The sequence below is a fragment of the Cydia pomonella genome, chromosome 2, assembly GCF_033807575.1.
Source record: "Cydia pomonella isolate Wapato2018A chromosome 2, ilCydPomo1, whole genome shotgun sequence".
Classification (NCBI taxonomy): domain Eukaryota; kingdom Metazoa; phylum Arthropoda; class Insecta; order Lepidoptera; family Tortricidae; genus Cydia; species Cydia pomonella.
In genome coordinates this window covers 1777124-1802363 of record NC_084704.1, presented here as the reverse complement: position 1 = coordinate 1802363, position 25240 = coordinate 1777124, and the positions used below count along the sequence as shown (strand labels likewise).

At 38.8% G+C, this 25240-nt stretch overlaps 2 protein-coding genes and 1 non-coding gene across 3 annotated transcripts in view; all 3 read left to right on the top strand.

Annotated features, from left to right (window-relative positions):
- Nucleotides 1–25240, top strand: part of LOC133531428 (uncharacterized) — a 357292-nt gene that overhangs the window by 115945 nt on the left and 216107 nt on the right. The window lies entirely within an intron of this gene.
- The window catches only part of LOC133531436 (uncharacterized), a 34055-nt gene that overhangs the window by 4690 nt on the left and 4125 nt on the right, over nucleotides 1–25240 (top strand). Inside the window, exons 3-6 of the mRNA XM_061869653.1 lie at nucleotides 1602–1706; nucleotides 21653–21787; nucleotides 22704–22832; nucleotides 24606–24774. Of these exons, the coding sequence (XP_061725637.1) occupies nucleotides 1602–1706; nucleotides 21653–21787; nucleotides 22704–22832; nucleotides 24606–24774 (538 nt within the window). The remainder of the gene's footprint in view (nucleotides 1–1601; nucleotides 1707–21652; nucleotides 21788–22703; nucleotides 22833–24605; nucleotides 24775–25240) is intronic.
- Nucleotides 21444–21515, top strand: Trnat-cgu (transfer RNA threonine (anticodon CGU)). Its single transcript has one exon. It is a non-coding gene; the product is annotated as a tRNA-Thr (tRNA).

The following is a 25240-nucleotide window of genomic DNA, read 5'->3' as shown; positions in this document are numbered from 1 at the left end:
TTAACCATAGCTATGTTTGACTTTTTTTAGATTTTTTGATTAATGTAAAAATTAGGAGCGAAAAACAAATTATAAATGTTTAATAATAATATTAATTGACACCTTGAGAGACTCGCTAGGTGGTTGGATCAAGGGTCAGATGCAGAAGGCGGTGATCTTGGACACGGCGCGGATAGTCCGCCGGTTCCTCTCTCTGCGGCCCTGACCACCGGCAGCTTGGGCCCTGCCCCGCTGCTGGCGGCACCCTAGGTTAGGTTTTTTATAATGTGTTTATATGTATTTTGTATTGTTTTGTAAGTGTTTTTATATTTTACTTTTATATTCATATTATAAAAAAACCTAATCTAAGATATGCAATGAATAAAGATATTAATTGTACGACTATAATAATAAATTTAATTCAGAATTCAATTATTCCATATTCGCTTAAAATCTATACATATTTTTACATTTAAAACTAGGTGGACAGCATGTGAATGTGTTTAAATGCTCCTAACTATTATAATTAAAAATTCTAATAAAAAACAAACGTAGAGGCATAGCTGTGGTGATATACAACAAATTGTGTCAAAATAATTTCAATAATGTTGGTATCCAGAGAGGAAAATGAGGACTACTTTTGTATGAAAAAGCGTTTTCGCGCGGTACTACCACTTTCCTCTTACGAAAAATCGCGGCAATTCTGTACCCCTAGTGTAAATAAATTCGATTTCGAAACGTGACGTACGCGTTTGCGTTTAGTCTCATTGTGTATTGGATTTAGAAAGAGCGCGCCAAGCGGGACGTTTTGGAAACTCAAAATCCTATACAAAATGAGACTTAACGCAAACGCGTTCGTCACGTTATGATTTCGATCAAATTTACACTAGGGGTACTGGATGCGACTAGCCCAGCAGGGCTAGCACAGGAGGGGCGCGACAGTATCTCGCCGTCGAGATAGACTACCCGTCTTTTTCTAACTGTATTTATTAGAGTGAGACGAGTAGTCTATCTCGCGGGCGAGATACTGTCGTGCCCCTCTTGTGCTAGCCCCACAGGACCGGAATAAGTGGCCTACACGAAGAGAGGCCTATGCTCAGCAGTGGGCGACTGGCGGCTAAAATGATGATGATGAAATGGGTAAAAAGTTTGTGTAGACATATCTTTGGCACTTTGTTCGTGCTATTTAATACCTTGGTCTGTACATTAGACATAGCCTGAATTAGAAATACGTCTGGTTCGTTTGAGTATTTTATTGCCTAAAACTGTTTCTTTTTCATTCTTAATATTGTCTCGATTTGTCTATATAATTATACACTGTGGACGAGATATCAGAGAAGAGATGTGGATTATAACCAATGCTATTGGTTGATTCCCGTACGTTTCTTCTCATCTCCGCCTAAGTGGAGGTTACTCGTACATGCATCTTATTCACGGGGGTTGAGTTACCCGTGAACAAGATGCATGTAACGGCGTCGAAATATCGGGAGCTAAAAATAATATAAAAAATAATCACGGTCCATATCCCGGTCGATTTAAGTCTAGTGAAACTAACCGTGAATCATTAAAAACTGTTACTTATAATGTAGGAAACTTAGGTTATATCGATGTTATAATTTCAGATCGTGCGGCCGGTAAGCGCGTTCCTCGTGGTGGACGTCCAGAATGACTTCATCTCGGGCACGCTGAACATCAGCAAGTGCAACGCCCAGCAAGATGGTAGCGAGGTATGTAACCCTTAGGACTACGCCTCGTTTAAGAACCAAAGAGAATTTGAAATAGAGGTGGATTGACAAAGTAAACTTTGTAGCTACCTTCGAGCAACACCTGCTTCCGACACGTCGGCAGGGAGGAGCCCAAGCAATATCTTTCCGTACAAATCATTCTGCCATTTGGGGGGGGGGGGGGGGGACGTGCACACAGTCGCACTTCTCACTCACTACATACAAAATCCAATCTGTAATGACGACACAAATACATCGAAAATGACACACGTCAAAGACAAATCTTGCACAACTCGATCTCTTTTCGTGTATGGACGAGTCACAACATGCACCGCCATAGGTACAGTTTTACCTATGCTTCGGCAGAGGGGAAATAGTACGAATGCCGTCTCCCTTCCCGGCGCTGCTCGAAGATAGCTACAGTAAACTTTTAGAACGCCATTTGACTTTGATCCTTATTCTTTCACTGATATGTGTTAAATTTGTTAAATATCAAAAAGTGTCGCCATCTACTAGGACCAAAGGTCTAGGCCAAAGGTATGGCGCCATCGCTCGAAAAGATGCCGCCATAGAATCAAAGTCAAATGGCTTCTAAAAGTTTTAATCATGTGTCGAAAGATGGCACTAGAACTGTGACTACAAAGTTTACTTTGACAAATTCTCTTTGAAGAGACACAGACCTTCTGAACGCTTCACATCATAAACAAAAACGTCACTGGAGCCTAGGCCGCCCTTTGGCGTGGGACGCCACCTGCGTGGACACGCTGGCTCCATCCGACGTAGAAACCCTCGGGAACAGCTCGGAAGCCTTGGACTATTATATCGCGGACCAGGCCCAAACTATCAACCGACGCAAATACGCATTCTTCACGAATGCATATGAGTTTGCGGCGCTTGCAATGGAGACTAGGAATTGGGCCCGTGTTCGACCGACACCAAGAATTTTGTCAAAGAAGTATCGGTCCGGCTAAAGCGTGTCAGACGATCACAGGGCGGGCGCTTTCTTTGCCCAGAGGCGTTCGAAGTTCGAAGAAAGAAAGAACATCGACATCATCAACGATATCCGGATTGCAAGTCGCACGCTCTTACCGCTAAGCCACCATCGCTAAATTTTTTTTAAACCAATACAGTTATTATCAATATCCAGAAACCTGGACCTTCTTCGTAGGCTGGGTATGAACTACGGATCATCGTATATTGGTCTTACATTCATACGTTTTGAAATAATTAATAGTTGTCGGTTTTGTAAGAAACCGATGAATTCCCTGAAACCATTAATTTTCGCTGTACGTACATGGGGTCAAAGCCTGGCTGGGTACTGAACGCGACACCATTTGTATCGATAATTCCCTCCAATTTCATCGCAATGCGTCTAATCGCGAAATATTCTCTACATCGTATATATATATATACATCGTTATGAGGCATTCCCCTAGTCTACCAAACCACATATGCGCTCATTCTCAACTCTAAGTCGTAAGTGATTGGGTTCATTTTGTGATCTGGTGGGTGTATCGATCAAACAAGTGACGTCACCAATCGCCTAATAGATAGTGTTGTGTGGGATCGATGGGGTTAGGGCTTGACGTAGTACCAGCGTGTTAAAGCGTAGCGTTTAGTGGACACGCACCTTAAAGCCAACAGATCACTTCTAGCTTCTAGATAAGACAATAGCTTAGGGCGATTCTTTTGAATGGAATTGCTTGATAGGATTTGATCCCAAAAACTAATATTTTTTTTATACTACGTCGGTGGCAAACAAGCATACGGCCCGCCTGATGGTAAGCAGTCTCCGTAGCCTATGTACGCCTGCAACTCCAGAGGAGTTACATGCGCGTTGCCGACCCTAAACCCGCCCCCCCCTCGTTGAGCTCTGGCAACCTTACTCACCGGCAGGAACACAACACTATGAGTAGGGTCTAGGGCCAAATAATGGCTGCGGTTTTCTGTAAGGTGGAGGTACTTTTCCCAGTTGGGCTCTGCTCTAGATCTGGAATGACGTCCACTGGCTGTGCCCTACCACACAAAGCGAGATGAAATTCACAATGCCCATACCTCTCTTTTGGACGTAGTTTAAGGACGTACCCGGGTCAAGTTTTTGGCAACAAAAAAAATTGGTACAAGGTTTTATCGCTGACTGTACCTTTCCATAGGCAACTAATACTCATCGAGACAATTCTAATAACCCCGAACACAATTAGTTTGCGTGGTTTTATCACAGAGTTCCTATGGCGACCTCCTGCCTCCATCATCAGATCAGCTAGCTCCATGTCATCATAATATTGCATTGTCATCCGATTTACATATGTATGCAAAATTGCAGCTGTATCGGATATCGGGAAGTGGATCAAATTTAACTTCCAAAATTTGACCCACACTAACGTCACTAACTAAGAGGGAAAGTTAAATAAAACCGTGTAATTAATAATATCACAAATCGAATTCACACCTCACCTTACGCGGTTCTCACGCGTTTCTACCGAAAAATAGTATTTTTGACAAAATATTGACCAATAATTGCTCGTAAGCAGCCGAACGGAGCCGAAGACGGTCGAAAGACTTATCCCCCCACTGCCACGTCTGTCTTATCAGTGTCAAACTGACATATTCGCTAACGTCGGCATAACTTACTCTCTCACCTTTCTTTTTCTTTTTTTTCATCTCGCTTGCACTAATATGCCAGTAGCCAGTACGAGCGAGATGCATAGAAAGTAAGTTACGCTTACGCTAGCGAATATGTTAGTTTCGCAGTCACGGTTTAACAATTGTCAGTTAACAATGTTGACGATGGTAGATAGTACAATAAACAGTGAACAATCAGCATGGTCGGTCGAGCGTAAACTGACAATAGGAATAGGATATTTGGTTTAATTGACCGTGCCATACTAAATATAGGACGTAGTGTACGAGTCCCTGTATACCTACTTAGCTCGCGAGGTGTCCATAGAACTCGAATCCCACTGGCTTGTCTAATTGGCGACAATTGAGCATCTTATCCTATAGTGTGTTGTCCATATCCTATGGTATGTTTTCTATGTATTTAAGTATTTGTATATTATATATATCGTTGTCTGAGTACCCACAACACAAGCCTTCTTGGCTTACCGTGGGACTTAGTCAATTTGTGTAACAATGTCCCTATAAATAATATTTATTTATTAAGATTACTTTTTAAGTCACAATAAGAACCAGAATCAGAATAGCCATTTATTAAATTAACACATGCATATAGTGCATTGTTTATAGTGTGTACCTTCATTAATTATATACATATTTATATTCAACGAAGTAATTGAGATTTAAAATGGCCTCTCCTTCAAGGGAGACGAAGGAGTATATTTAAATACTTAGGTACTACGCTCTTACTTTGTCAATAATAAATGTGTAATAACTAATAAGACATTTTTAAACATCTGACTACAGGAACTGCTAAGATACATTATATGATAACCGACTCCAAAGGTGACGAAAGCCTCGCCCTCCACAATCGCGATTTCTTGCCCCTCAACCTAAAGATTGATACGTTTCCAACACGCCATAAAGCAAAAGTTCCAAATTAGCAGTTTACTTTACTATGTTTAACCAAAAGTTCAGTAAATAAAGTCATAAATAAGCCTTGCATGCTGCTGCAGTGCGCCCGTGGCAGCCGTGGTCTATCAGGCACGGATAGCTGCACTATTGATTGGGCTTTTGGGTTAATTGGGATTTGAATGTGGGTTTTGATCACGAATGCCATGTTAATGGAATATAGGGCATGATACAGTCAGCATCAAAAGTAGCAGATCAGACTACGCGTCAAAAGTATCTACTTTTATCTAATAACTTAATTAAGAGGCTGTCAATACCTAAAGCGCGCACACTGTCTATTTGTATTGGAGTAAATGAGATAGCTGTCGCATGTTACTGGGCCTGGGCAAGGAAATAATAAGAAAATTATTTAAATAAAAAAAAGTGGATTATTAGTGTAATATTTTACTCATTAGCGGTTTAGATATAAATGTTTTGAAATTTTGATTTTAATTGCAGACCCATAAGTCAAAACAATAAAGACATAGAACCGTTTAATTGTGATTTTAAGACCAATCTTTGCAATTATTTTCTATCGAGCCGATTTCGTTCAATCATGTATCGAGTAAAACCACGGTCTTTGAAATATAATTAATATGAACATATATTTTTCTTACTTGACTAAAACAAATAGTCTTTCTTAAAAAACTGTTTAAGTAACATCAATTTCAAGGACATTGGGTGTTGACAGCCCCTTAAGAGGCAACAGCAGTGGTCATTTCTCCATACAAACGTACTCGACTGTTTCCTCCGTGGTTTTTGAAGCTAGAGCAATTATTTTTTCAACACAGATTATGATTATTAATATGTGTCGGACTGTTTTGCTTTTTTCATATTTTTGTTTCTTAAGGCGCTAGTACACTTCAAATATTCGCAAAAACGGCCTAATTTACTAGGCCGCAAAGAGAAGCATGGTATTAAAAACTGACATCAATTACCCTAAAAAGCAAAACAGTCCGACACAGATAATTTCATTACCACTCAGATGATCAAAATTTCGTTACATTTGGTTAAGATTTGGAGGGGAAAACAGTCTAGTACGAAGCATCGTTTTTGAGATTTTTACGCAGGATTTTACGCCTAACCTGGCGTTGTCCTTATCGCACTAGTTTATGGAGCCGCTTCCGTTAGCGAGACGGATATATTCACCTAAAATATTTAAATCTCAGCTTTTGTATCGTCTTAATAAAAATACATCTCTAGGTATACCTATGTAGAATAATTAAAGTATTTGCAGAAGTATATCAGGTTGGCAGACACTTTTGGCGCGCGCGCGAAGATCGAAAATCGGAATTTGTATAAAGCCTCGGACAGACAGACGGACACGGCGAAACTCATAAAGATTGCTAGTTGACTACGAAACCCAAAAAACATGTCACTCAGTAAATTATTTCCATAACGAATCAACTGATTCAGTCGCGATGTTCTCTAAAGGATTTGTGATACACCACCGATGGTTCATTCGACTGATTCGTAATTCAGCACATGGCAAGGGTGCATTCCTGATCTTAAATTAAGTAACTTTCTCAAAGAAACCGGTATTCTAATGAACTGTATTTTTGAGATAATCAATTATTTATTTTTATTTGATAAGGCCCTAAGGCCTGTTTACATATTTTTTAGTGTTTAGTTTGAGTTTATATATTTTGCTACTAAACGCAAGTACCTACTATCTCGGACGATCGGTATTCGAAATGTCATTGAAGCAATTGAAAATTATGACATAGGTATATGTCATAGTTTTCAATTTTTTGGTGGATTTAAATATAACGTCAGTTTTACAACATCACTATTTTTTTTTTTATACTACGTTGGTGGTAAGCAGTCTCCGTAGCCTATGGACGCCTGCAACTCCAGAGGAGTTACATGCGCGTTGCCGACCCTAACAACCCTCCCTGCTAGTATTAATACATATAGTATTAATTACTTTTTACGAAAAAAAAAGTTGCCTGGAATGCCTTGAACCCCGAAGTTAACAGAGTTAAAAAACCATGTCTGGTATAATGTGCGTGTAGACACATTCGATATTATAATTCATGTATAACAATTAAATGGATCTTAGAGAACTAGCTTAGTTAGCTTTAGATACTGTACACGCACGCGGGTGCCATTCTAGGTAAAATTTTTGCATGCTAGTACAACCTGTTTAGTACAAATAGCAGAATAAGCAACCAATTGTCACTTACCACCTAAGACACTTTTGTACCTACTTATTCTTTGCAAATAAATAAATACAAATACAATACAATCCGTCGCATGCGTCCACGCTAGTTAGCGTTACTCAAACTATTTTTCGTAAACCCGCTCACCCGCTCCGCGCAACCGCGCCAGCTAGCGGACGCCCTAGAACAACATTAGTGTAATCTTGTGTTAATCGAATTATCTAATCAACATCTCATCGCATTTTACACGATATTAAAAATCCTGCGGTAAAGGAATTTGATTAGTGGGCCACTTGTGCCTTGTAATTGTCACGGTGACAGTACAATAATACAATATGATACATAATGACCATCATAATATCAAGTGACATCATATTAATGTGACAAGGTACCTACTAGTTGGCAAAGTCCTTCACATTCGTAAATAATGACTGCAAATTTTGCTTCAGATTAATAATTCAAATATACGACGAACTTTAGTCATCCAAACAAAAGGGGAAATAGTATTTTTACCTATAACTTTTCCAGATTATACAAAGCCTACCGGTAATCGCTTCAAATTCTGACAATCATCAAACCACACTTGACAGACAGACTTTTAAAAATGGCGTCGAACCGGAATAGCAATTCAAAGTTGAGTTCACACCTGCACAATTAGGCGAGTCGGCGGTGCCAGGCACGGCTCGATGCGGTGCCTATCGCACGTAATCACACCCCTTATCCTAATGGGTTACATAAATCATTTATAGTAGATAGTAATGTATTTTTATTTAGGTACAGTAGCGGATAAATGGGATATTAATACTATTCATTCGAAAATTCTTGGAATTAGACTTGGTACCTATATTGCAAACTACGAATAATTATTGTAAATTCATCACCACGCTCATTGCGTCCCACTTAACGACTGGCTTTTCCTTTATACTTTTTGCTTATGAATATACTAAAACAAATTTTAAAAGTTTTGGTCGTATATCTAAATACTTCTTTCCTAACACTTGTACTTCCATCACACTTTATAAATAAAACCCGTTAAATCATGATAGATCATATGCCGCTGCTGTATGTATGCTGCTGTATTTGTCACGTATTATTAAGCCTTTTCCAGGCATAGTACGATTTATCGACCACATACGCGCCATTAGAATTTCAACTTTAGCATTCCGATTTAAGGTTCAAATTAGATTACACTTTCAGGAAATGTTACTTGTCTTAAATGAATCATCAAAGCTGGATTAATTGGAATATATTTGGATTTTTGGGGAAAACCTTGTAGATTGGTGCGGCCTGGAAAAGGCTAAGTGTAATCGAACTATATCGACCAAAATACTGAATAAATTATGGTTTACTGTTGGATTTAACTTGATTAAGAGGTACTTTTCAATAAGCTCATATTTTCACATTATCTTCTTTAACTATCACGGATTCCCGGCACGAAACAATCGTGCAACAACCACTGTAGAAACTTGCAAGTTTGTTCGATACCTATCTTTGAAGATAACGTCTTAACCTTAACTCGTGCTAATTGTAAAAGTTGTAGTTTTGACTGCAGTCTGACACGAATTATTTAACTCCTCAATCTTTCTTACCACTTTAAACCATGAAAACATGATGTTTACTGTTTTTAGACAGCAATAAGTTTGAAAAACAATTGTGAATTTTCAAGACTTCTTTTTCCATAAACCAACCAAACCGTACTCGTACCCTTTTGTAGGTGTCGAAAAGTTTGCATATTGCAAATAAACACCTCACGTGAATCACGTGATTTTCAGAGAACATTGCAGATGTAAGACTTAGATATGAGTGATATAACTTGCTGGTACTAATAGATGCATAGGTATATAGTATGAATAGTATATCAAATCAGACGTAGACTAGTCACACAAAACTCTACAAGGTCCCTTTTGGCATGGCCATAAAAATATATAATAAAATCGCAAACTCAATCAAAGAAACAAACAATTATAGAAGTTAGTGTTAGGTACATTGCTATGCCCTTACGGATTTCATGTGGAACTGTATTAAGTCGTTTTAAGAACTGTATACTAATATGAGTGCAATAAACAATTCTGATGCTGATTCTGAGTGTTAATCCTGGGCACGGCACCAATTGTACAAGATGTGTAATACCATGCACTTAACATTTTTGGGAGTCCGACATTTAATCATCTGCTGTTACTATAGGAACGATTAAGCGTTTAGGTTCGAGAGTTCAGATTTAGATATCGAGTATCAAGCCCATGACATTTTAACTTCAACATTGAAAATGTTGCGAACAACGATGTTGAAAATGTGCTATAGAAAATAAATTAATTATCTAACTAACATGTCACATAAAATATTTTGAAACTGTTTCATTTGGAAATTTGGATTGTTGGATCTCTATTTATTACAACATGAGACAAAATAAACTATTCAGGTGGGGTAAAATAAATGTGTACATTTTAGACTTGTTACTACAAAATGAGATTTCACTTTACAATCAATAGAAAGAAGAAGGAAATGAGCGACTTCATAATAAAGAGCCATCACAAATCAATGTTCACAGACGACCAATAAATTGGGTTAGACACTAAAATGTAAAGTGACTCGCGGCAGTTAACTTTACGATTGCCGAAATAGCCTATGCTGCGAAGCCTGAATTGCGAGATAGATGAGTGTCTACGGAGAAAACATTATATAGGTACCTAAATATAAAGTATGTTGGAAGGTAATGAGTTTTATGACATGGTATACGGTATACGTAAGTAAAACTCATTGGCCATAAATTATAGTTAAAGTCTGCTGCCAGAAGGTGATAGTTTTTAAACTCGTAAAAGTTGGGGGATTTTTCCGAAAATGTCCCTTTTGCAGTTTTTTTGAATGTGTTCTTTATTTACATTATTTAGTACAATGTAATGCTAGTGTACATTTTCATCCTAGACTGTAATATCAATATATTAATACAGTTTAGTGATCTGTAGGCGCTCATTATAAACTTTTTAACAACTCAGTGGCTATAACATGGACATGGGTAATATCATACTTACACTAATGCTTATACAGAAGTAAACAACAGCATAACTTTTATTACGTTCCCTCTAATAGCTTACGTTTGTTGCATTTTTGCAAAGTACCCCGTCCGTGAAATTGTCGGCTTATAGTCATAAAAACTGGGTTCTGTAACACAGAAAATCCTAGCAGAGGACCCATAAGTCTATCTAGCTCTATCGGTCTGACTCTCTGTCTATCGTGTACGTGTTTTTTTATCAATAAATACTTCTATATATAAATATATATGATGAGGATTTATTTACAACTTGTAAAAGCTGACCTTAATTAAAGTGAAAACACTGTCGTCGACAACAAAGCGTATAAATCTAAATAATATACCTATATCCAATTCTGAGTTCAACATTTCAAACAACTCTATTCACTAATAAATAACCGTTATTTATATCGTAGGAAATTAATTTTCTTAATGAAACGTTCGACCTCGCTAATTTTTCACACAATAGTCCTGTTCAAGCATCGACGCCATTGTACATAATGTTTATTTTAATCGATTCGCAGCCTGGAGCCATTTGTGAGTCCGTACAATGCGTACAGATGATTAACAGCTGTAATGAATACAGCTGTTAATCATCACGATTCTGGTTTTAATTTGATTACCTACCTTGGTTTCATTTGACCTACAAACTTATTAGTCCTATGTTTTCACCTATCTATGGCCCTTCCCGTCATAAACTAAAACAACAAATGAATAACCCATAAAACCCTGTTATTGTCTATTTGTGTGGTATCCGGCATTATACTTCGTATCCAAATCCAAGACAACAAATATAATTTACTAGCAGCAGTACACGTTATCGTGCAGTCCAAGTCACACATTTTAGAGATTATAGTATTTAAAAAACAAGTTCGCGCTGTCCCTCTCACTCGCTACGCTGCGTTCCTGCTTCGACATCGCTCCTCCAGTACTCATTACATGTTTTTGTGTTAGTCCGAGTCACACGTATTTTCGCCAAAATAGTGTTCCTCTAAATATGTGTACCTAATTGTGTTTCGATTAATGTTTATTGTGCGCTGAATAAGAAGTATAGAATCAAAACATTATTTGAACTGCCGACCGCCGTACCCTCGAACGAAAAATTGATGTTTATTCAACTCGGCAAGTCTAGTCTCGTTTGCCATACTTACATGGCAGTTAAACTTTCAATTTGAAATTGTAGGTATATTCGTTTAGCGTAATAAACTTATTACCTAAGAAATCAAGTAAGTAATTTTTACGTTCATACGAAATCACTTACTACAACTACCTTCTTTTTTTGAATAAATAAATTACGGAAAAAATAAGTATGGGGCTACAAATAGATTACAATTTGAACTTTAAATAATTGTAATACGTACTATTATAGTATTATTTACTAATATAATATTATTTAGATTTCATTTTATGATTGCATAAAATGCAATGTTCACTCACAATTTTTTTTACGAGATGCTTTCGCGTACAGATTTAAATATACAAACAATATCTGAATAAAGTTAATATATACTAGGTAATCGTTTCACGAAAGCGGCTTTTACCATGTCCGATCTACCCTACCATATAATAAAACAGATAACAATGGTAATCCTTGCCGATTGGTAATAAGTGCCTATGAATGATAACAAAACACGTCTTTATGCAAATGTACATACACAGTACCAACAAGTTTAATGAGCGTCTTATGAGGATACCTATAGGTATAAATATACAGGAGTAATGTCAATCAATACACAATCTATAAGACATTGGAAGACTATTTAGTCTGACTGACAGTTTAAAGTGTTTAATGCCATTAATCGACGTATACAAACGGGACGTGCTATGCGTGCTCCGATACCGTGCGCCCCATGCCCCATATGAGGGCCATAGTGAATCTATCGTATGGATCATGACGGATTAGGTAGTAGGCTTTAATCGGACATCGCGGTATCGTCGAGTCTTGGGTCCAATCGATGTGGTCGCCTCCTAAATTTGATCATCAGTTAGTTACCCGCTTTGTTATTATTAGACAGCTTTGATTAACATAATATGATATAATTTTAAAATGAAATATATTATGGAAAGATATACTTGATTTGTGTAATATTGTGGACTCCGTCTAATAATAATTCTCCTTTCCGTGAGTACTTAGAAGCTTAGGTTTACTGTGCAACAAGATATTCATCAAACAGAAAATCGGTATTAACTGTGTTGATTAAAGTTTTAATGTAATTTTATAATGCACATTAATTAATAGTTCAAAATTAAAACACATATTAAATAAATATTTTCTTATAAATGAGATGTCGACATGGTACTATATTTGCCCCACTTTAATAGTGAAGAGGCTATCATTACTCCACAACCATTGTGTCGAGGGCTCCGCTTTAACAGCGTTGAAGCTATATTTGCCCCACTTTAATAGTGATGAGGCTATCATTACTCCACAACCATTGTGTCGAGGGCTCCGCTTTAACAGCGTCGAAGCTATATTTGCCCCACTTTAATAGTGAAGAGGCTATCATTTCTCCACAATCATTGTGTCGAGGGCTCCGCTTTAACAGCGTTGAAGCTATATTTGACCCACTTTAATAGTGAAGAGGCTATCATTTCTCCACAATCATTGTGTCGAGGGCTCCGCTTTAACAGCGTCGAAGCTATATTTGCCCCACTTTAATAGTGATGAGGCTATCATTACTCCACAACCATTGTGTCGAGGGCTCCGCTTTAACAGCGTCGAAGCTATATTTGCCCCACTTTAATAGTGATGAGGCTATCATTACTCCACAATCACTGTGTCGAGGGCTCCGCTTTAACAGCGTTGAAGCTATATTTGCCCCACTTTAATAGTGATGAGGCTATCATTACTCCACAACCATTGTGTCGAGTGCTCCGCTTTCACAGCGTCGAAGCTATATTTGCCCCACTTTAATAGTGAAGAGGCTATCATTACTCCACAGTCATTGTGTCGAGTGCTCCGCTTTCACAGCGTCGAAGCTATATTTGCCCCACTTTAATAGTGAAGAGGCTATCATTACTCCACAATATTGTGTCGAGGGCTCCGCTTTCACAGCGTCGAGGCTATATGTACCCCACTTTAATAGTGAGGAGGCTATCATTACTCCACAATCATTGTGTCGAGGGCTCTGCTGTCGTAGTGTTGAGGCTAAGTTTGCCCCACGTCATAGTGAGGATGCTATCATTACTCCACAATAATTGTGTCAAGGGGTCCGCTGTCGCAGCTGTCGCAGTGACGATGATATATGCCGCACTTTAAGTTATATGTACTCTACAATTCCACAATAATCGTATCGAGGCCTCCATTTCCGCAGCGTCGAGGCTATATGTGCTTCATTTTAAGTGTCGAGGTTATAATGCTTCGGTCATTTGGTTCTTCGGTTTCTTTGCTCCTTTTGGTCGCTTCGCTCTTCGGTCGCTTCGCACTTCGGTCGCTACGCTCTTCGGTCACTTCGCTCTTCGGTCTACAGTCGGTCATTATACATATCTCAAAATGATATCGTCAAAGATATATGTATACCGTTGCTCTACTATAACAGTGTTGATGCCAATGTAATGATTGAAGACTTTAATAGTATTGGAAGTAGCTTTACGCATGTAAATATAAGGGACTAAAGAGCAAAAATATTTAAGGTTGAGCTAAAGTTTACAGGACTTGTAAAAATAATGAAATACAAAGGAGGTTCTTGTTACGCTGAGGTAATTTAATAGGTGTTAATGCGGCCTAAAATACCTTAAACAAAATGTACGCAATGTCATTGCCCTTACAGACAAAGAAATGCTGTATGTAAACAACATATAGGAAAAAATATATCTGTAAACCCTTTAACCCAAATTTATGATTCGTACTCATATCACGCTGTTATATACTCCTAATAACTTCAAACGTCAGCTTTGATATGCTGTCAAGAATATACCATATCAACGAGCCTAATGTAATAAATCCGGTACAATTTACTTACGGATTCTCAGCTCCAAACTTTAGGGGAACATCGTCGCATCAAACAAGAGCTGAACCGCCGTTGATGCACTATCCCGCGACGCGAAATAAGTGCTGTAAATTGTGCAACCATGCAACTAGAGTTATGCTGCCACGTGTTGCAGTCGCTTGCGCTAAGTAGCTAGATTAATAATCGCAATAAAGGGTTGAAATCCTTTAACAATAACATTATTATTGTCTGAAATGTAAATGCTCGGGTTGTCATATTGTCTTGCTGTAAAAGAAAGCTTAAATAGTTTTCATTTTTCGTCGCAATGCACACTGTACAGTTTTATTGTAGGTAACGTTAAAAAATGTTACTCCTTAAAATGAATTACAAGTTACAAGTCATGCCAGATATTTTGTTCACAAATATATCATAACTCAACACATAATCTACCTAAGTTCCTTGCCACTTGTTAGCGTAGTAGCCATCATCGTTCAGATACGCATAAGCAGATGAGATTAGCTATTTAGTTATAAATAATATCATATTACTATTTCTTGATCTGTGGTAATAACTAAAATTAGTCCATCTATATTTTCAAAGTGATAAGTTTCAAATACTTAATACCTACAGGATACTCTACTAGTAATTGTCCAGACTTAGTTTTAAAGTACTTACATATAGCCTTGATATTTATGGTAGCTTTACAATGAAGAAAATTCTCCTTTATCTACCTCACTCAAAGGCTATTTACCGAGGAAAGTATTGATTGCTGTATTCAAAATTAACTTTAAAGTGTCGTAACATAAAATTAGATTATATTTTAGGGTCAGTAACGCGCATGTAATATACCTCTGCAGTAGCGGGCATTCATAGGCTACGGTGATTGTTTACCATCAGGCGGGCCATATGCTTGTTTGTCTCCGTTGTAATTACATCCAGAGAATGGTTGGTAAATTCTAAATTATACAAAATGGTTTGTTTATATGGTTACAGACAGAAAATGCTCATCTAAAACTTATTTAGAGCCAACTAAAGCTTGAAAACACATTTACACTTAATGGCGTCCTGGCTTGTAAATGACATAAAAATAGTTGTACCTTGTGAATATTTAGATATATACAACTTTATCAATATACGACAGTGAAATCAAAGAAAGTTTTATACCTTTTTAATATTAACGAAATGAAATACCAAAAGCAATTTCACTCCTTAATGCATGACGCTTATCATTATAATATTTTATTATGCTATACATACATTTTACATTTATACTATGTAGATACATAAATAATTATTTAAATTGGATATAAATTAATGACTTCTAGGTGGTACGTTGTTCTCTTTAGTCAAAATCAATAATATCAGTATGTTCGTAACATACTGATTTGATATCGATATTTTATTTTATTTTCGCATTCAGGATTTGAATTTAAATACAAAGCTCTGAACATCTGCTAGTAAATTATATTTGTTGTCTTGGATTTGGATACGAAGTATAATTAATAATCAAACGAACTTACCTGTGAAGTTTGATTACAATTATGCGAGTATCCAAATCCAAGACAACAAAGACCCGCCCCCCATCCCCAAAAATGAAAATAAAATAGTCTCTGTTAATAACACAAAAATAACTCTGAAATAATGAGTACTGGAGGAGCGATGTCGAAGCAGGAACGCAGCGTAGCGAGTGAGAGGGACAGCGCGAACTTGTTTTTTAAATACTATAATCTCTAAAATGTGTGACTTGGACTGCACGATAACGTGTACTGCTGCTAGTAAATTATATTTGTTGTCTTGGATTTGGATACTCGCATAATTGTAATCAAACTTCACAGGTAAGTTCGTTTGATTATTAATTATACCGCGGAATAGCAAAGCAATAATTATTGTTTTAATTAACTAACCCGTAATAGGACAAGGAGTAAATATTTGCCGGCACGATTTAGACTTTAAATAATAATGGTAGAATTCAATTTTGCGTAATTTCTGACATCTTTTTGCCTTATTAAGGGTTAACACATGTTTCAATAAATTATGACTCTTCATGACTAAAAGTAGCTAGTGATACGATACTCGTAAGTGTGGCTATGGGGTAACTGTGGCTGGCCTTTACATGGGCGCCTGTTTAGCCATTGATTGAGCGTTTGTTAAAAAAATGTCACTTTCAGTATTTTTATTTTTTTCATAAATTGTGTGTTATTTCTACTCATCACGAGTTCTTTCGATCCTAATGGGATAAAAAAAATGTCCCAGAGTTATATATGGCGGTAACAAAAAGGTAGATGAGGAAGAGGAAAACCACGAGCAAGTTACACGCAGCAACTAAAAGGAAAAGTAAATGTCGTGTCTTACAGGGACCTAAAGAACTTGGCCGAGGACCGCGAAAACTGGCGTCTACTCCAGCGACTAGAGCCATGCTCTTAAATGATGATGATGAACAAAAAGGACAGTTTGAAAAATGTATGGAATATTTGGGACACTTTTTCTCGTATAAAAGAAAAAGGGCTCGCGCTCCTGACTAGAAATAACATTAAAGTGGCAAAAAAAGATTACATAAATGACAAAAAAAGAGACGCTCGATTACTGTTTATTACTAGTTCATACATTTAATACTTGTTAGTTGCGTTTAATGGCAACATAGGGGCCATGTGACGGCCAGCCACACTTACTCCGCAGCCACACTTACCCATATTGATCTTACTTAAAATGATGTGAAAATAAGTTTTGAATGATTCACGGGGTTAGTTTCACTCGGACTTAAATCGACCGGGATATGGACCGTGACTACCTTTTGTATTGTTTTTGAGCGCCCGATATTTCGACGTAGTTACATGCATCTTGTTCACGGGTAACTGGAGATAGCGGGTGTCAAAGCTGTGTAAACCGCGCTCGGTCTACCCTCATTCGTGCGCATCGGCTGCGTTCGCTTTCAACATTACCACTGGTAAATATCGGGAGCTCAAAAACAATACAAAATGTCATCACGGTCCATATCCCGGTCGATTTAAGTCTAATGTGAAAATAATTCCCCCCAAATTTTGCAACTGTAATCGCCTCACTCGTCCACAGTGTCATCGCAACATAGCACTATCAATTACTCCTTGACATAAACATGATTCTAAGCTTCGACATGGCCCTTCTTTACCATCATTTGCCATTTGATTTTGAACCTTTTACCAACACTTCAAAATAGAATTTTGTGTATTTTATTTCACAGAACTTCGCCCTTGATTGGTATATGAATTATTCCGCGAATATTTATAGGCTTTTATGGTAATTCATAGCTTGGGAACGGGGTACATTGTGAAGAGTATATTATCGCTCAGTGATCGATAATGCTTTATTTATTCGGTATCACGGCCTTTTAACCCCAAAAGCTGTCTATGAATTGATCCACCTAGGTGGGTTCTCGTCATTCTCGTTTTTTTTTCAGGCGAAATAATATAAAGAATTTTATTACCTATTTGCCTTCCAAATAAAATAAAGGGTTCTTAAACTGGCTGTACCTACCACTGCAGCCGTGTAACGGAGCTTATAAATTACAAAAAAGGCTACCGATTTTCTTTATAATACTCATCATCTTCCTGGCGTTGTCCCAGCTTTTTGCCACGACTCATGGGTGCCTGAGGTAAATAATCTCAAAAATTGGCGTAAGCACTAGTTTTTCCGAAAGCGACTGCCATCTGACCTCCCCCCACCCAGAGGAGAAACTATTAGGCCTTATTTGGATTAGTCCAAAACCGACTAGTAAATATCAAATTATATAACGTGTTAGTTAACTAACCACTTCCGCGACCCACCAGAGAAAGAAAAGCGCAGGAAATTCTTATTATTAATTAAAAGTAATTACTAAATAGGAAAAAACACGCAAAAACGTTACAAACTAAAGTATTACCACTGCGTGACGTGACCAATTTTGGCAAAAACATGGCACATTTAAACGACTTTGTGTATCTACTACTAATTATTATTTCATTCTATGATTTTGTGTAGGTATCTACACTTATTTTTATTTATTTATTTAATCTTTATTGCACATAAGAAAACACACTGTACAATAGGCGAACTTAATGCCGTAAGGCATTCCCTACCAGTCAACCTTTAGGCAAAGCAGATAAGTTGTAGGCTTATTATTATTTCAAAGTTGAACTTGCTTAAAGTTAGGTTTGGGTAAGTACAGTAAATATCCTAGTTTTGATAGCCTTTTTGTCTCTTTTATCGAGCCTTCCACTATTCACGAGACAGTTTCCCGCTCTAGGAGAGTAAGGTACAGTCTTTAAAAATACGTAATTGAAACACATTGTAAGCAAAAACAGATTAATCCTAATATTCTTAACCGGCTCAATGACAGGCTAATTTATTAAAAAAAAAAAATTAAAATTTATTTATTTCAAGCCAAATAGGCTCATATTTGTACAATATTCAAACATAAAACATAAAACACACTAAAGAATAACTACACTAAAATATACAATAAATTTACAAATTATAATAAATATTCTTATGCTATGCTGCTAGCCGACGCCTGTCCTCACATGCCTATTACAACAGTGGGTGATGTAGGAACAGTCGAGACGGTCTGCAATCATCGCCAGGACAGTGTTAGAGCTGGCACGCACGCGCCGCACCAGCGCGGCGGCGCGCATGCGCATGGAGGCGTGAAAACAGGCCGTGCGGGCCCCCGCAAACATGCCCGAGGCACTGCAGTAGCGGGGCAGCCCCACCACTGCCCTGAACGCGTTATTGTACTGAACGCGGAGCGCGTTGTACGATCTCTGCGTGTAGTCTGCCCACAGTCCGCACGTGTACAGCGACGTGCAGTACGCCTTGAAAAGCGTTATCTTCACGTCCCTACTACAACGAGCAAACCTGCGAGCCAACATATTCGCTCTCACGCACAACGCCCTCCGCTCCCGCTCCATGTCGGCATCATCCTTGAGGTCCGCAGTAACAATATGCCCTAAGTACTTAAAACTCTGTACTCTGTCTAAGAGTGCTCCGTTAAGGCTAACAGGTGGTACGTTCGATAGCTTGCTATTGCGGGCCTCAAAGACCATGTATTGGCTCTTCGTCACATTGTACCTCAAGCCGTGACTCACCGCGTACCCCTCACATATTTTTAATAATCTTCTAAGACCACAGACTGACGCGCTCAACAGCACCATGTCGTCTGCGTAACTTAGATTATTAACGCAAACTCCGTCAACCTGACATCCGACATGCCGCCTGCTGAGCGCCTCAATCAGGTCGTTCATGTAAAGGTTGAAGAGTGCGGGAGAAGTCAGACCACCCTGTCTCACCCCGCATTCCAACCCATACTGATCAGACATTGCTCCCGCCCACCTGACAGCGTTGACCTGATGTCCATACCAGTACTTAAGGATATTTATTAGTTCTAGCGGTAGGTTAATTGACTCGAGCTTTTTCCATAGCACTTCGTAGGACACCAGATCAAAAGCCTTAGAGAGGTTAAGAAAGCATGCGAATACCGGGGTCTCGCGATCGGTATAATATCTGACGGTATGCTTAAGACACAGTATGGCACTTTCTGTGGACAGGTGAGGCCGAAACCCAAACTGGTTATCGTGCAGCTTTAAGTATTTGCCTAACTGTGTATTAAGCATAGCGTCAAACACTTTTGCAATAATCGTCGCAAGAGAAATGGGCCGGTAGTTACACTTATCTGTCAAATCTCCAGTTTTATTTTTCACTACCGGCACCACTATCGTTTTCAGCATGTCTGTGGGCAGATATGAATGACTCAAACACAAATTATAAAACATAGCTAGGACTCGTGATATGTGTGGACCAGCATGCTGAAGATGCTCGATGCTCAGACCGTCGTGACCGGGAGATTTGCCTCTTGAGATCGACTTTATCGCATTAGCGACATTTTTGGCTGTAAATCTTATCCAATTTTAAACACGCTTAATCAGAGATAAAGGAACCAAGGAGTTTAAATTAAAATTCAGTACTAAACAACCTTGTAGAAACATTTGTTGAGTCTTCTAACTAAATGAAACTACAGAGCAGCTAATATAAAATACACTATTTAAAAACCGGACCATTACGCAAAAACGGCAAAAATATCACTTTTGCTGTGTGGGAGCCCCACTTAAATATTTATTTTATTCTGTTTTTAGTATTTGTTGTTATAGCAACAGAAATACATCATCTGTGAAAATTTCAATTGTCTAGCTATCATGTCTGGTGACAGACAGACAGATAGACGGATGGACAGTGGAGTCTTAGTAATAGCCGAGCCCCGATTTTACCCTTTGGGTACGGAACCCTAAAAATGAAGAAGGAATTATTTATTCCCAACTACTTATATCGTCCACTTCTACAGTGATTGTGGACAATTTAAATTCGTAGTCTGTTATTTTTGGTTCTATCTGGGGCTGATATTTAGTTCAGTTTATTTTATTTTTATTTATTTTATTTCTTGGGAAAACTTACAGCTAATGTAACAAGATAGGTTTCGAAATAAAAACAGTAAGCCAATTACAAGTTTCCACAGGTAGAACAATCTATAGAGTCGTGTTTCTACCTAAAAAAAAACACAAGTAAAAAAAAAATCATTTGTGTTTTATAGTAGTTTTGTAGACGTAGCTCGGAGAGCGGCTAAGTTGAAATGGGACTGGGCTCACTGGGCTGGTCATGTCTGCCGAATGCGGGACGACTTGTGGGCCAAGATAACCACGAGTCTAACCGAGGAGCCGGTGGGCCTCGTCGGCGATGGCGGGGTAACTTGGACTCCTTTTTGAGATGGCCAGATATAGCACTAAACAGAGACGAATGGAAAAAGAGGGGGGAGGCCTCAGTGGGACACAGTGGGCTCTGAGTAATAATAATAATAGTAGTTTTGTATCATAGTTTATTTTGGGATGTTTGTGAGTTGGGTTGTTCTGCGGTATATATTATGCGAAACAAACCTCGGTATGGTCAAACATAAAGCTATAAATTGAAATAGTGAGAGTTAGTTGAACTGGTCAAAGGCGCCTAGCCTTTTAAAGATAGCTTACACCGGAGAATTTGGGACGGGTACCGCCGTGGCCGGGTGGTCTAGTGGTCAGGACGTCAGCCGCGTAAGCTGAAGATACGGGTACGATTCCCGCCTCAGCCACCGGTGGACTGGTCACTTTTTCTTTAGTGTATGATATCTATTTCAGTTTATAATTCATATATAGTAGTCTGAAAACTTAAAAAAAAAAAGATTAAATTTGATTTGTTGCCTGGTATAAAGCTTTTCTCTTGTTCCAGGTCGTAGAGCCCATAAACCGACTTCTGGACACCATCCCGTTCGACTGCGTCTTCTACTCCCTGGACTGGCATCCGCCAGACCACGTGTCCTTCATTGACAATGTGCACCTTCGGGAACTTCACGTTTCCAGCCCTGTGAGTGTAAATAAAATAAATAAATATTATAGGGACATTCTTACACAAATTGACTAAGTCCCCCGGAAAGCCAATAAGGCTTGTGTTGTGGGTACTCAGACAACGATATATATAATATACAAATACTTAAATACATAGAAAACATCCATGACTCAGGAACAAATATCTGTGCTCATCACGCAAATAAATGCCCTTACCGGGATTCTATTATAACTTTTCAATTCGTATTCGATTATTTAAAAAAAAAACCGGACTTCCATACTTTTTAGTATTTGTTGTTATAACGGCAACAGAAATACATAATCTGTAGAAATTTCAACTGGCTAACTATCACAGTTCATGAGATACAGCCTGGTGACAGACGGACGGACAGCGGAGTCTCAGTAATAGGGTTCCGTTTGACACTTTGGGTACGGCACTCTAAAAATATCAAACCCAAAACGACGACCAGTTTGGCCTAGTGGGTAGTGACCCTGCCTACGAAGCCGATGGTCCCGGGTTCAAATCCTGGTAAGGGCATTTATTCGTGTGATGAGCATGGATATTTGTTCCTGAGTCATGAGATATATTATATGTATCGTTGTCTAAGTACCCTCAACACAAGCCTTATTGAGCTTACTGAGTCAATTCTACCAGCTACTATAAAGAGCTCAAAATTTGCATCTGATTAGTTTGCCCTACATGTGGATAAAACGCAACTTTCTCATTAGTTTTTGACCAATCAAGAGGGCCTTTACCAGTTGGTGTGGTGAAAAACAATATAAAGCACTTACCCTTTCTCAGGGCCCGATCCCCAACTTTCGTGTACGAACCTTCAAAGCTTCAAGAAAAGAGCGTACTCCCTTAAATTCCGACAACGCACTTACAACCTGTCAGGTGTTGCGGTTTGTCGTTTAAACGGCATATGTTTTTCCAGGTTTCAGCAGACAAAGCCGCTGCCCACGACACAGTAGTGTTCGCCGGGCCGCCTCCGATGCGGCAGAGGCTGTGGCCGCGGCACTGTGTTCAGGATACCTGGGGCGCTGAGCTACATCCTGATCTAAAGGTAAAGTCTAACTAACTAACTAACTAACTATTGTGGCGCAGTGATCCAAAGAGGGTCTTGGCCTCCAAAACGAGAGAACGCCACCTGTCCCGATCCTGTGCCACTTCCTGCCAGTTGTCGGCTTTGAGTTGGCACAGATCCGCCTGTACACTGTCGCTCCAGCGGTATCTGGGCCGACCCACTGGACGGCGACCAGTCGGTCGTCCCAAATAAGCTCTCTTAACACCTCGATCCTCATCCAAGCAAACAAGATCCTGAAAGGTAAAGTCAAAAATGTTATTTAAGCGTTGCGTTGGTCGAGTCTTTAAAATAAACTGATGGATGATACTAAATTTAAAACCTCATGGTCGTATTTCGGCTTACTAATTAGGATCCCTGAGATTATGGAGTTATTGACGCTACGATTCTTGGGTAAATACACGCGTTTTATACAACTTAGGATATTGGGAGCGTGCACGACTGTCACGCAACCTGGTGTCCGCAATTCTAGGGGAAAACGTCAATTCACTACATCTTATAAAACTACTCCAAAACTAAAAACTACTGAACAGATTTTCATACGACTTTCATTTATCAATAGAGTGATTCTTGAGGAAGGCTAAGTATATAACTTGTTAAGGGTTTGTGTAAATTGTTTGAAATATAACGATGTTGTTGGAAAAAATCACGCTGGCTAGGAGCTTTAATCGAAAACGCTGCCTAATCCGTTTGAGCTATAACAACACAATGTATGGTGGGGTTGTTTCTCATTCATAGGTCTACAAAAAAGTCCGCGATGTGAAATGTCTATCTTTTAAGGTTAACTTACTATATCCATTCTTAACTTCTAGAAAAAGATCACGTAATATGTGGCATTTGCAAAGCTATTTACATGGATACATTATTAACAATGATCAAAACAAATACGTTAGTTATATTAAGCATTTCATACAGATTACAATGGTCCCTTACACCATACAATTTAAATGAATATTTCAGGAGTAATCGTAAATCAAAGTTTCATTTCGAGCCATATAATTGTACGAAATGTTAAAGACGCTATCCGCAGTTAGTTCAAATTTTTACCACCTTATGCGCTGGGATCGCTTTACTTATCCCCACCTTGCACTTCGCACGGTCCCAATAGTTTTTACAAGCTTTTATTTAACTTGCCCTGTTAGTATGTATGGAACAAATCTTGCAAGTTAAATTTGACCCACTTCCCGGTTTCCGATGAAGCTGAAAATTTGCATACATATGTAAGTCGGGTGACAATGCAATATTATGGTACCATCGAGTTGATCTGATAATGGAGATAGGATGTAGCCATAGGAACTCTGTGATAAAACAACGCAACCTAATTGTATTTGGGGTTTTTAGAATTGTCTCGATGAGTATTAGTTGCCTGTGGAAAAAAAAAGTACAGTCAGCGATAAAAGCTTGTACCAAAAATGAAATTATTGCCAAAAACTTTTTTTTTATTTTTTTATAAATAAATATTATAGGACATTATTACACAAATTGACTAAGTTCCCCACAGTAAGCTCAATAAGTCTTGTGTTGAGGGTACTTAGACAACGATATATATAATATGTAAATACTTAAATACATAGAAAACACCCATGACTCAGGAACAAATATCCATGCTCATCACACGAATAAATGCCCTTACCAGGATTTGAACCCGGGACCATCGGCTTCATAGGCAGGGTCACTACCCACTAGGCCAGACCGGTCGTTATTATCTTTAAATATATTTGCTAAAGTAATTCCTCACTATTTATTTTATTTCAGGTGGTCGACGGGGCCGTGAAAGTGTACAAAGGCACCAACCCCGAGGTGGACTCGTATTCCGTGTTCTGGGACAACAAGAAGCTGAGCGACACCACCCTCTCGCACGAGCTGCGCGCGCGCGGCGCCACCGACATCTACATCTGCGGCCTCGCGTACGACGTGTGCGTCGGTGCGTACGCTTACACGCCAGTGCGCACACTTAGACACACCAGCAAGTGCACTTACACTTACCAGTTTATACTCTTAGATACACTAGTGCATACACTTAGACACACCAGCGCGTGCACTTAGATTTACTAGTTCATACTCTTAGATACACTCTCTAAAAAAAGCGCTGGTGGCCTAGCAGTAAGAGCGTGCGACTTGCAATCCGGAGGTCGCGGGTTCAAACCCCGGCTCGTACCAATGAGTTTTTCGGAACTTAAGTACGAAATATCATTTGATATTTACCAGTCGCTTTTCGGTGAAGGAAAACATCGTGAGGAAACCGGACTAATCCTAACAAGGCCTAGTTTACCCTCTGGGTTGGAAGGTCAGATGGCAGTCGCTTTCGTAAAAATTAGTGCCTACGCCAAATCTTGGGATTAGTTGTCAAGCGGACCCCAGGCTCCCATGAGCTGTGGCAAAATGCCGAG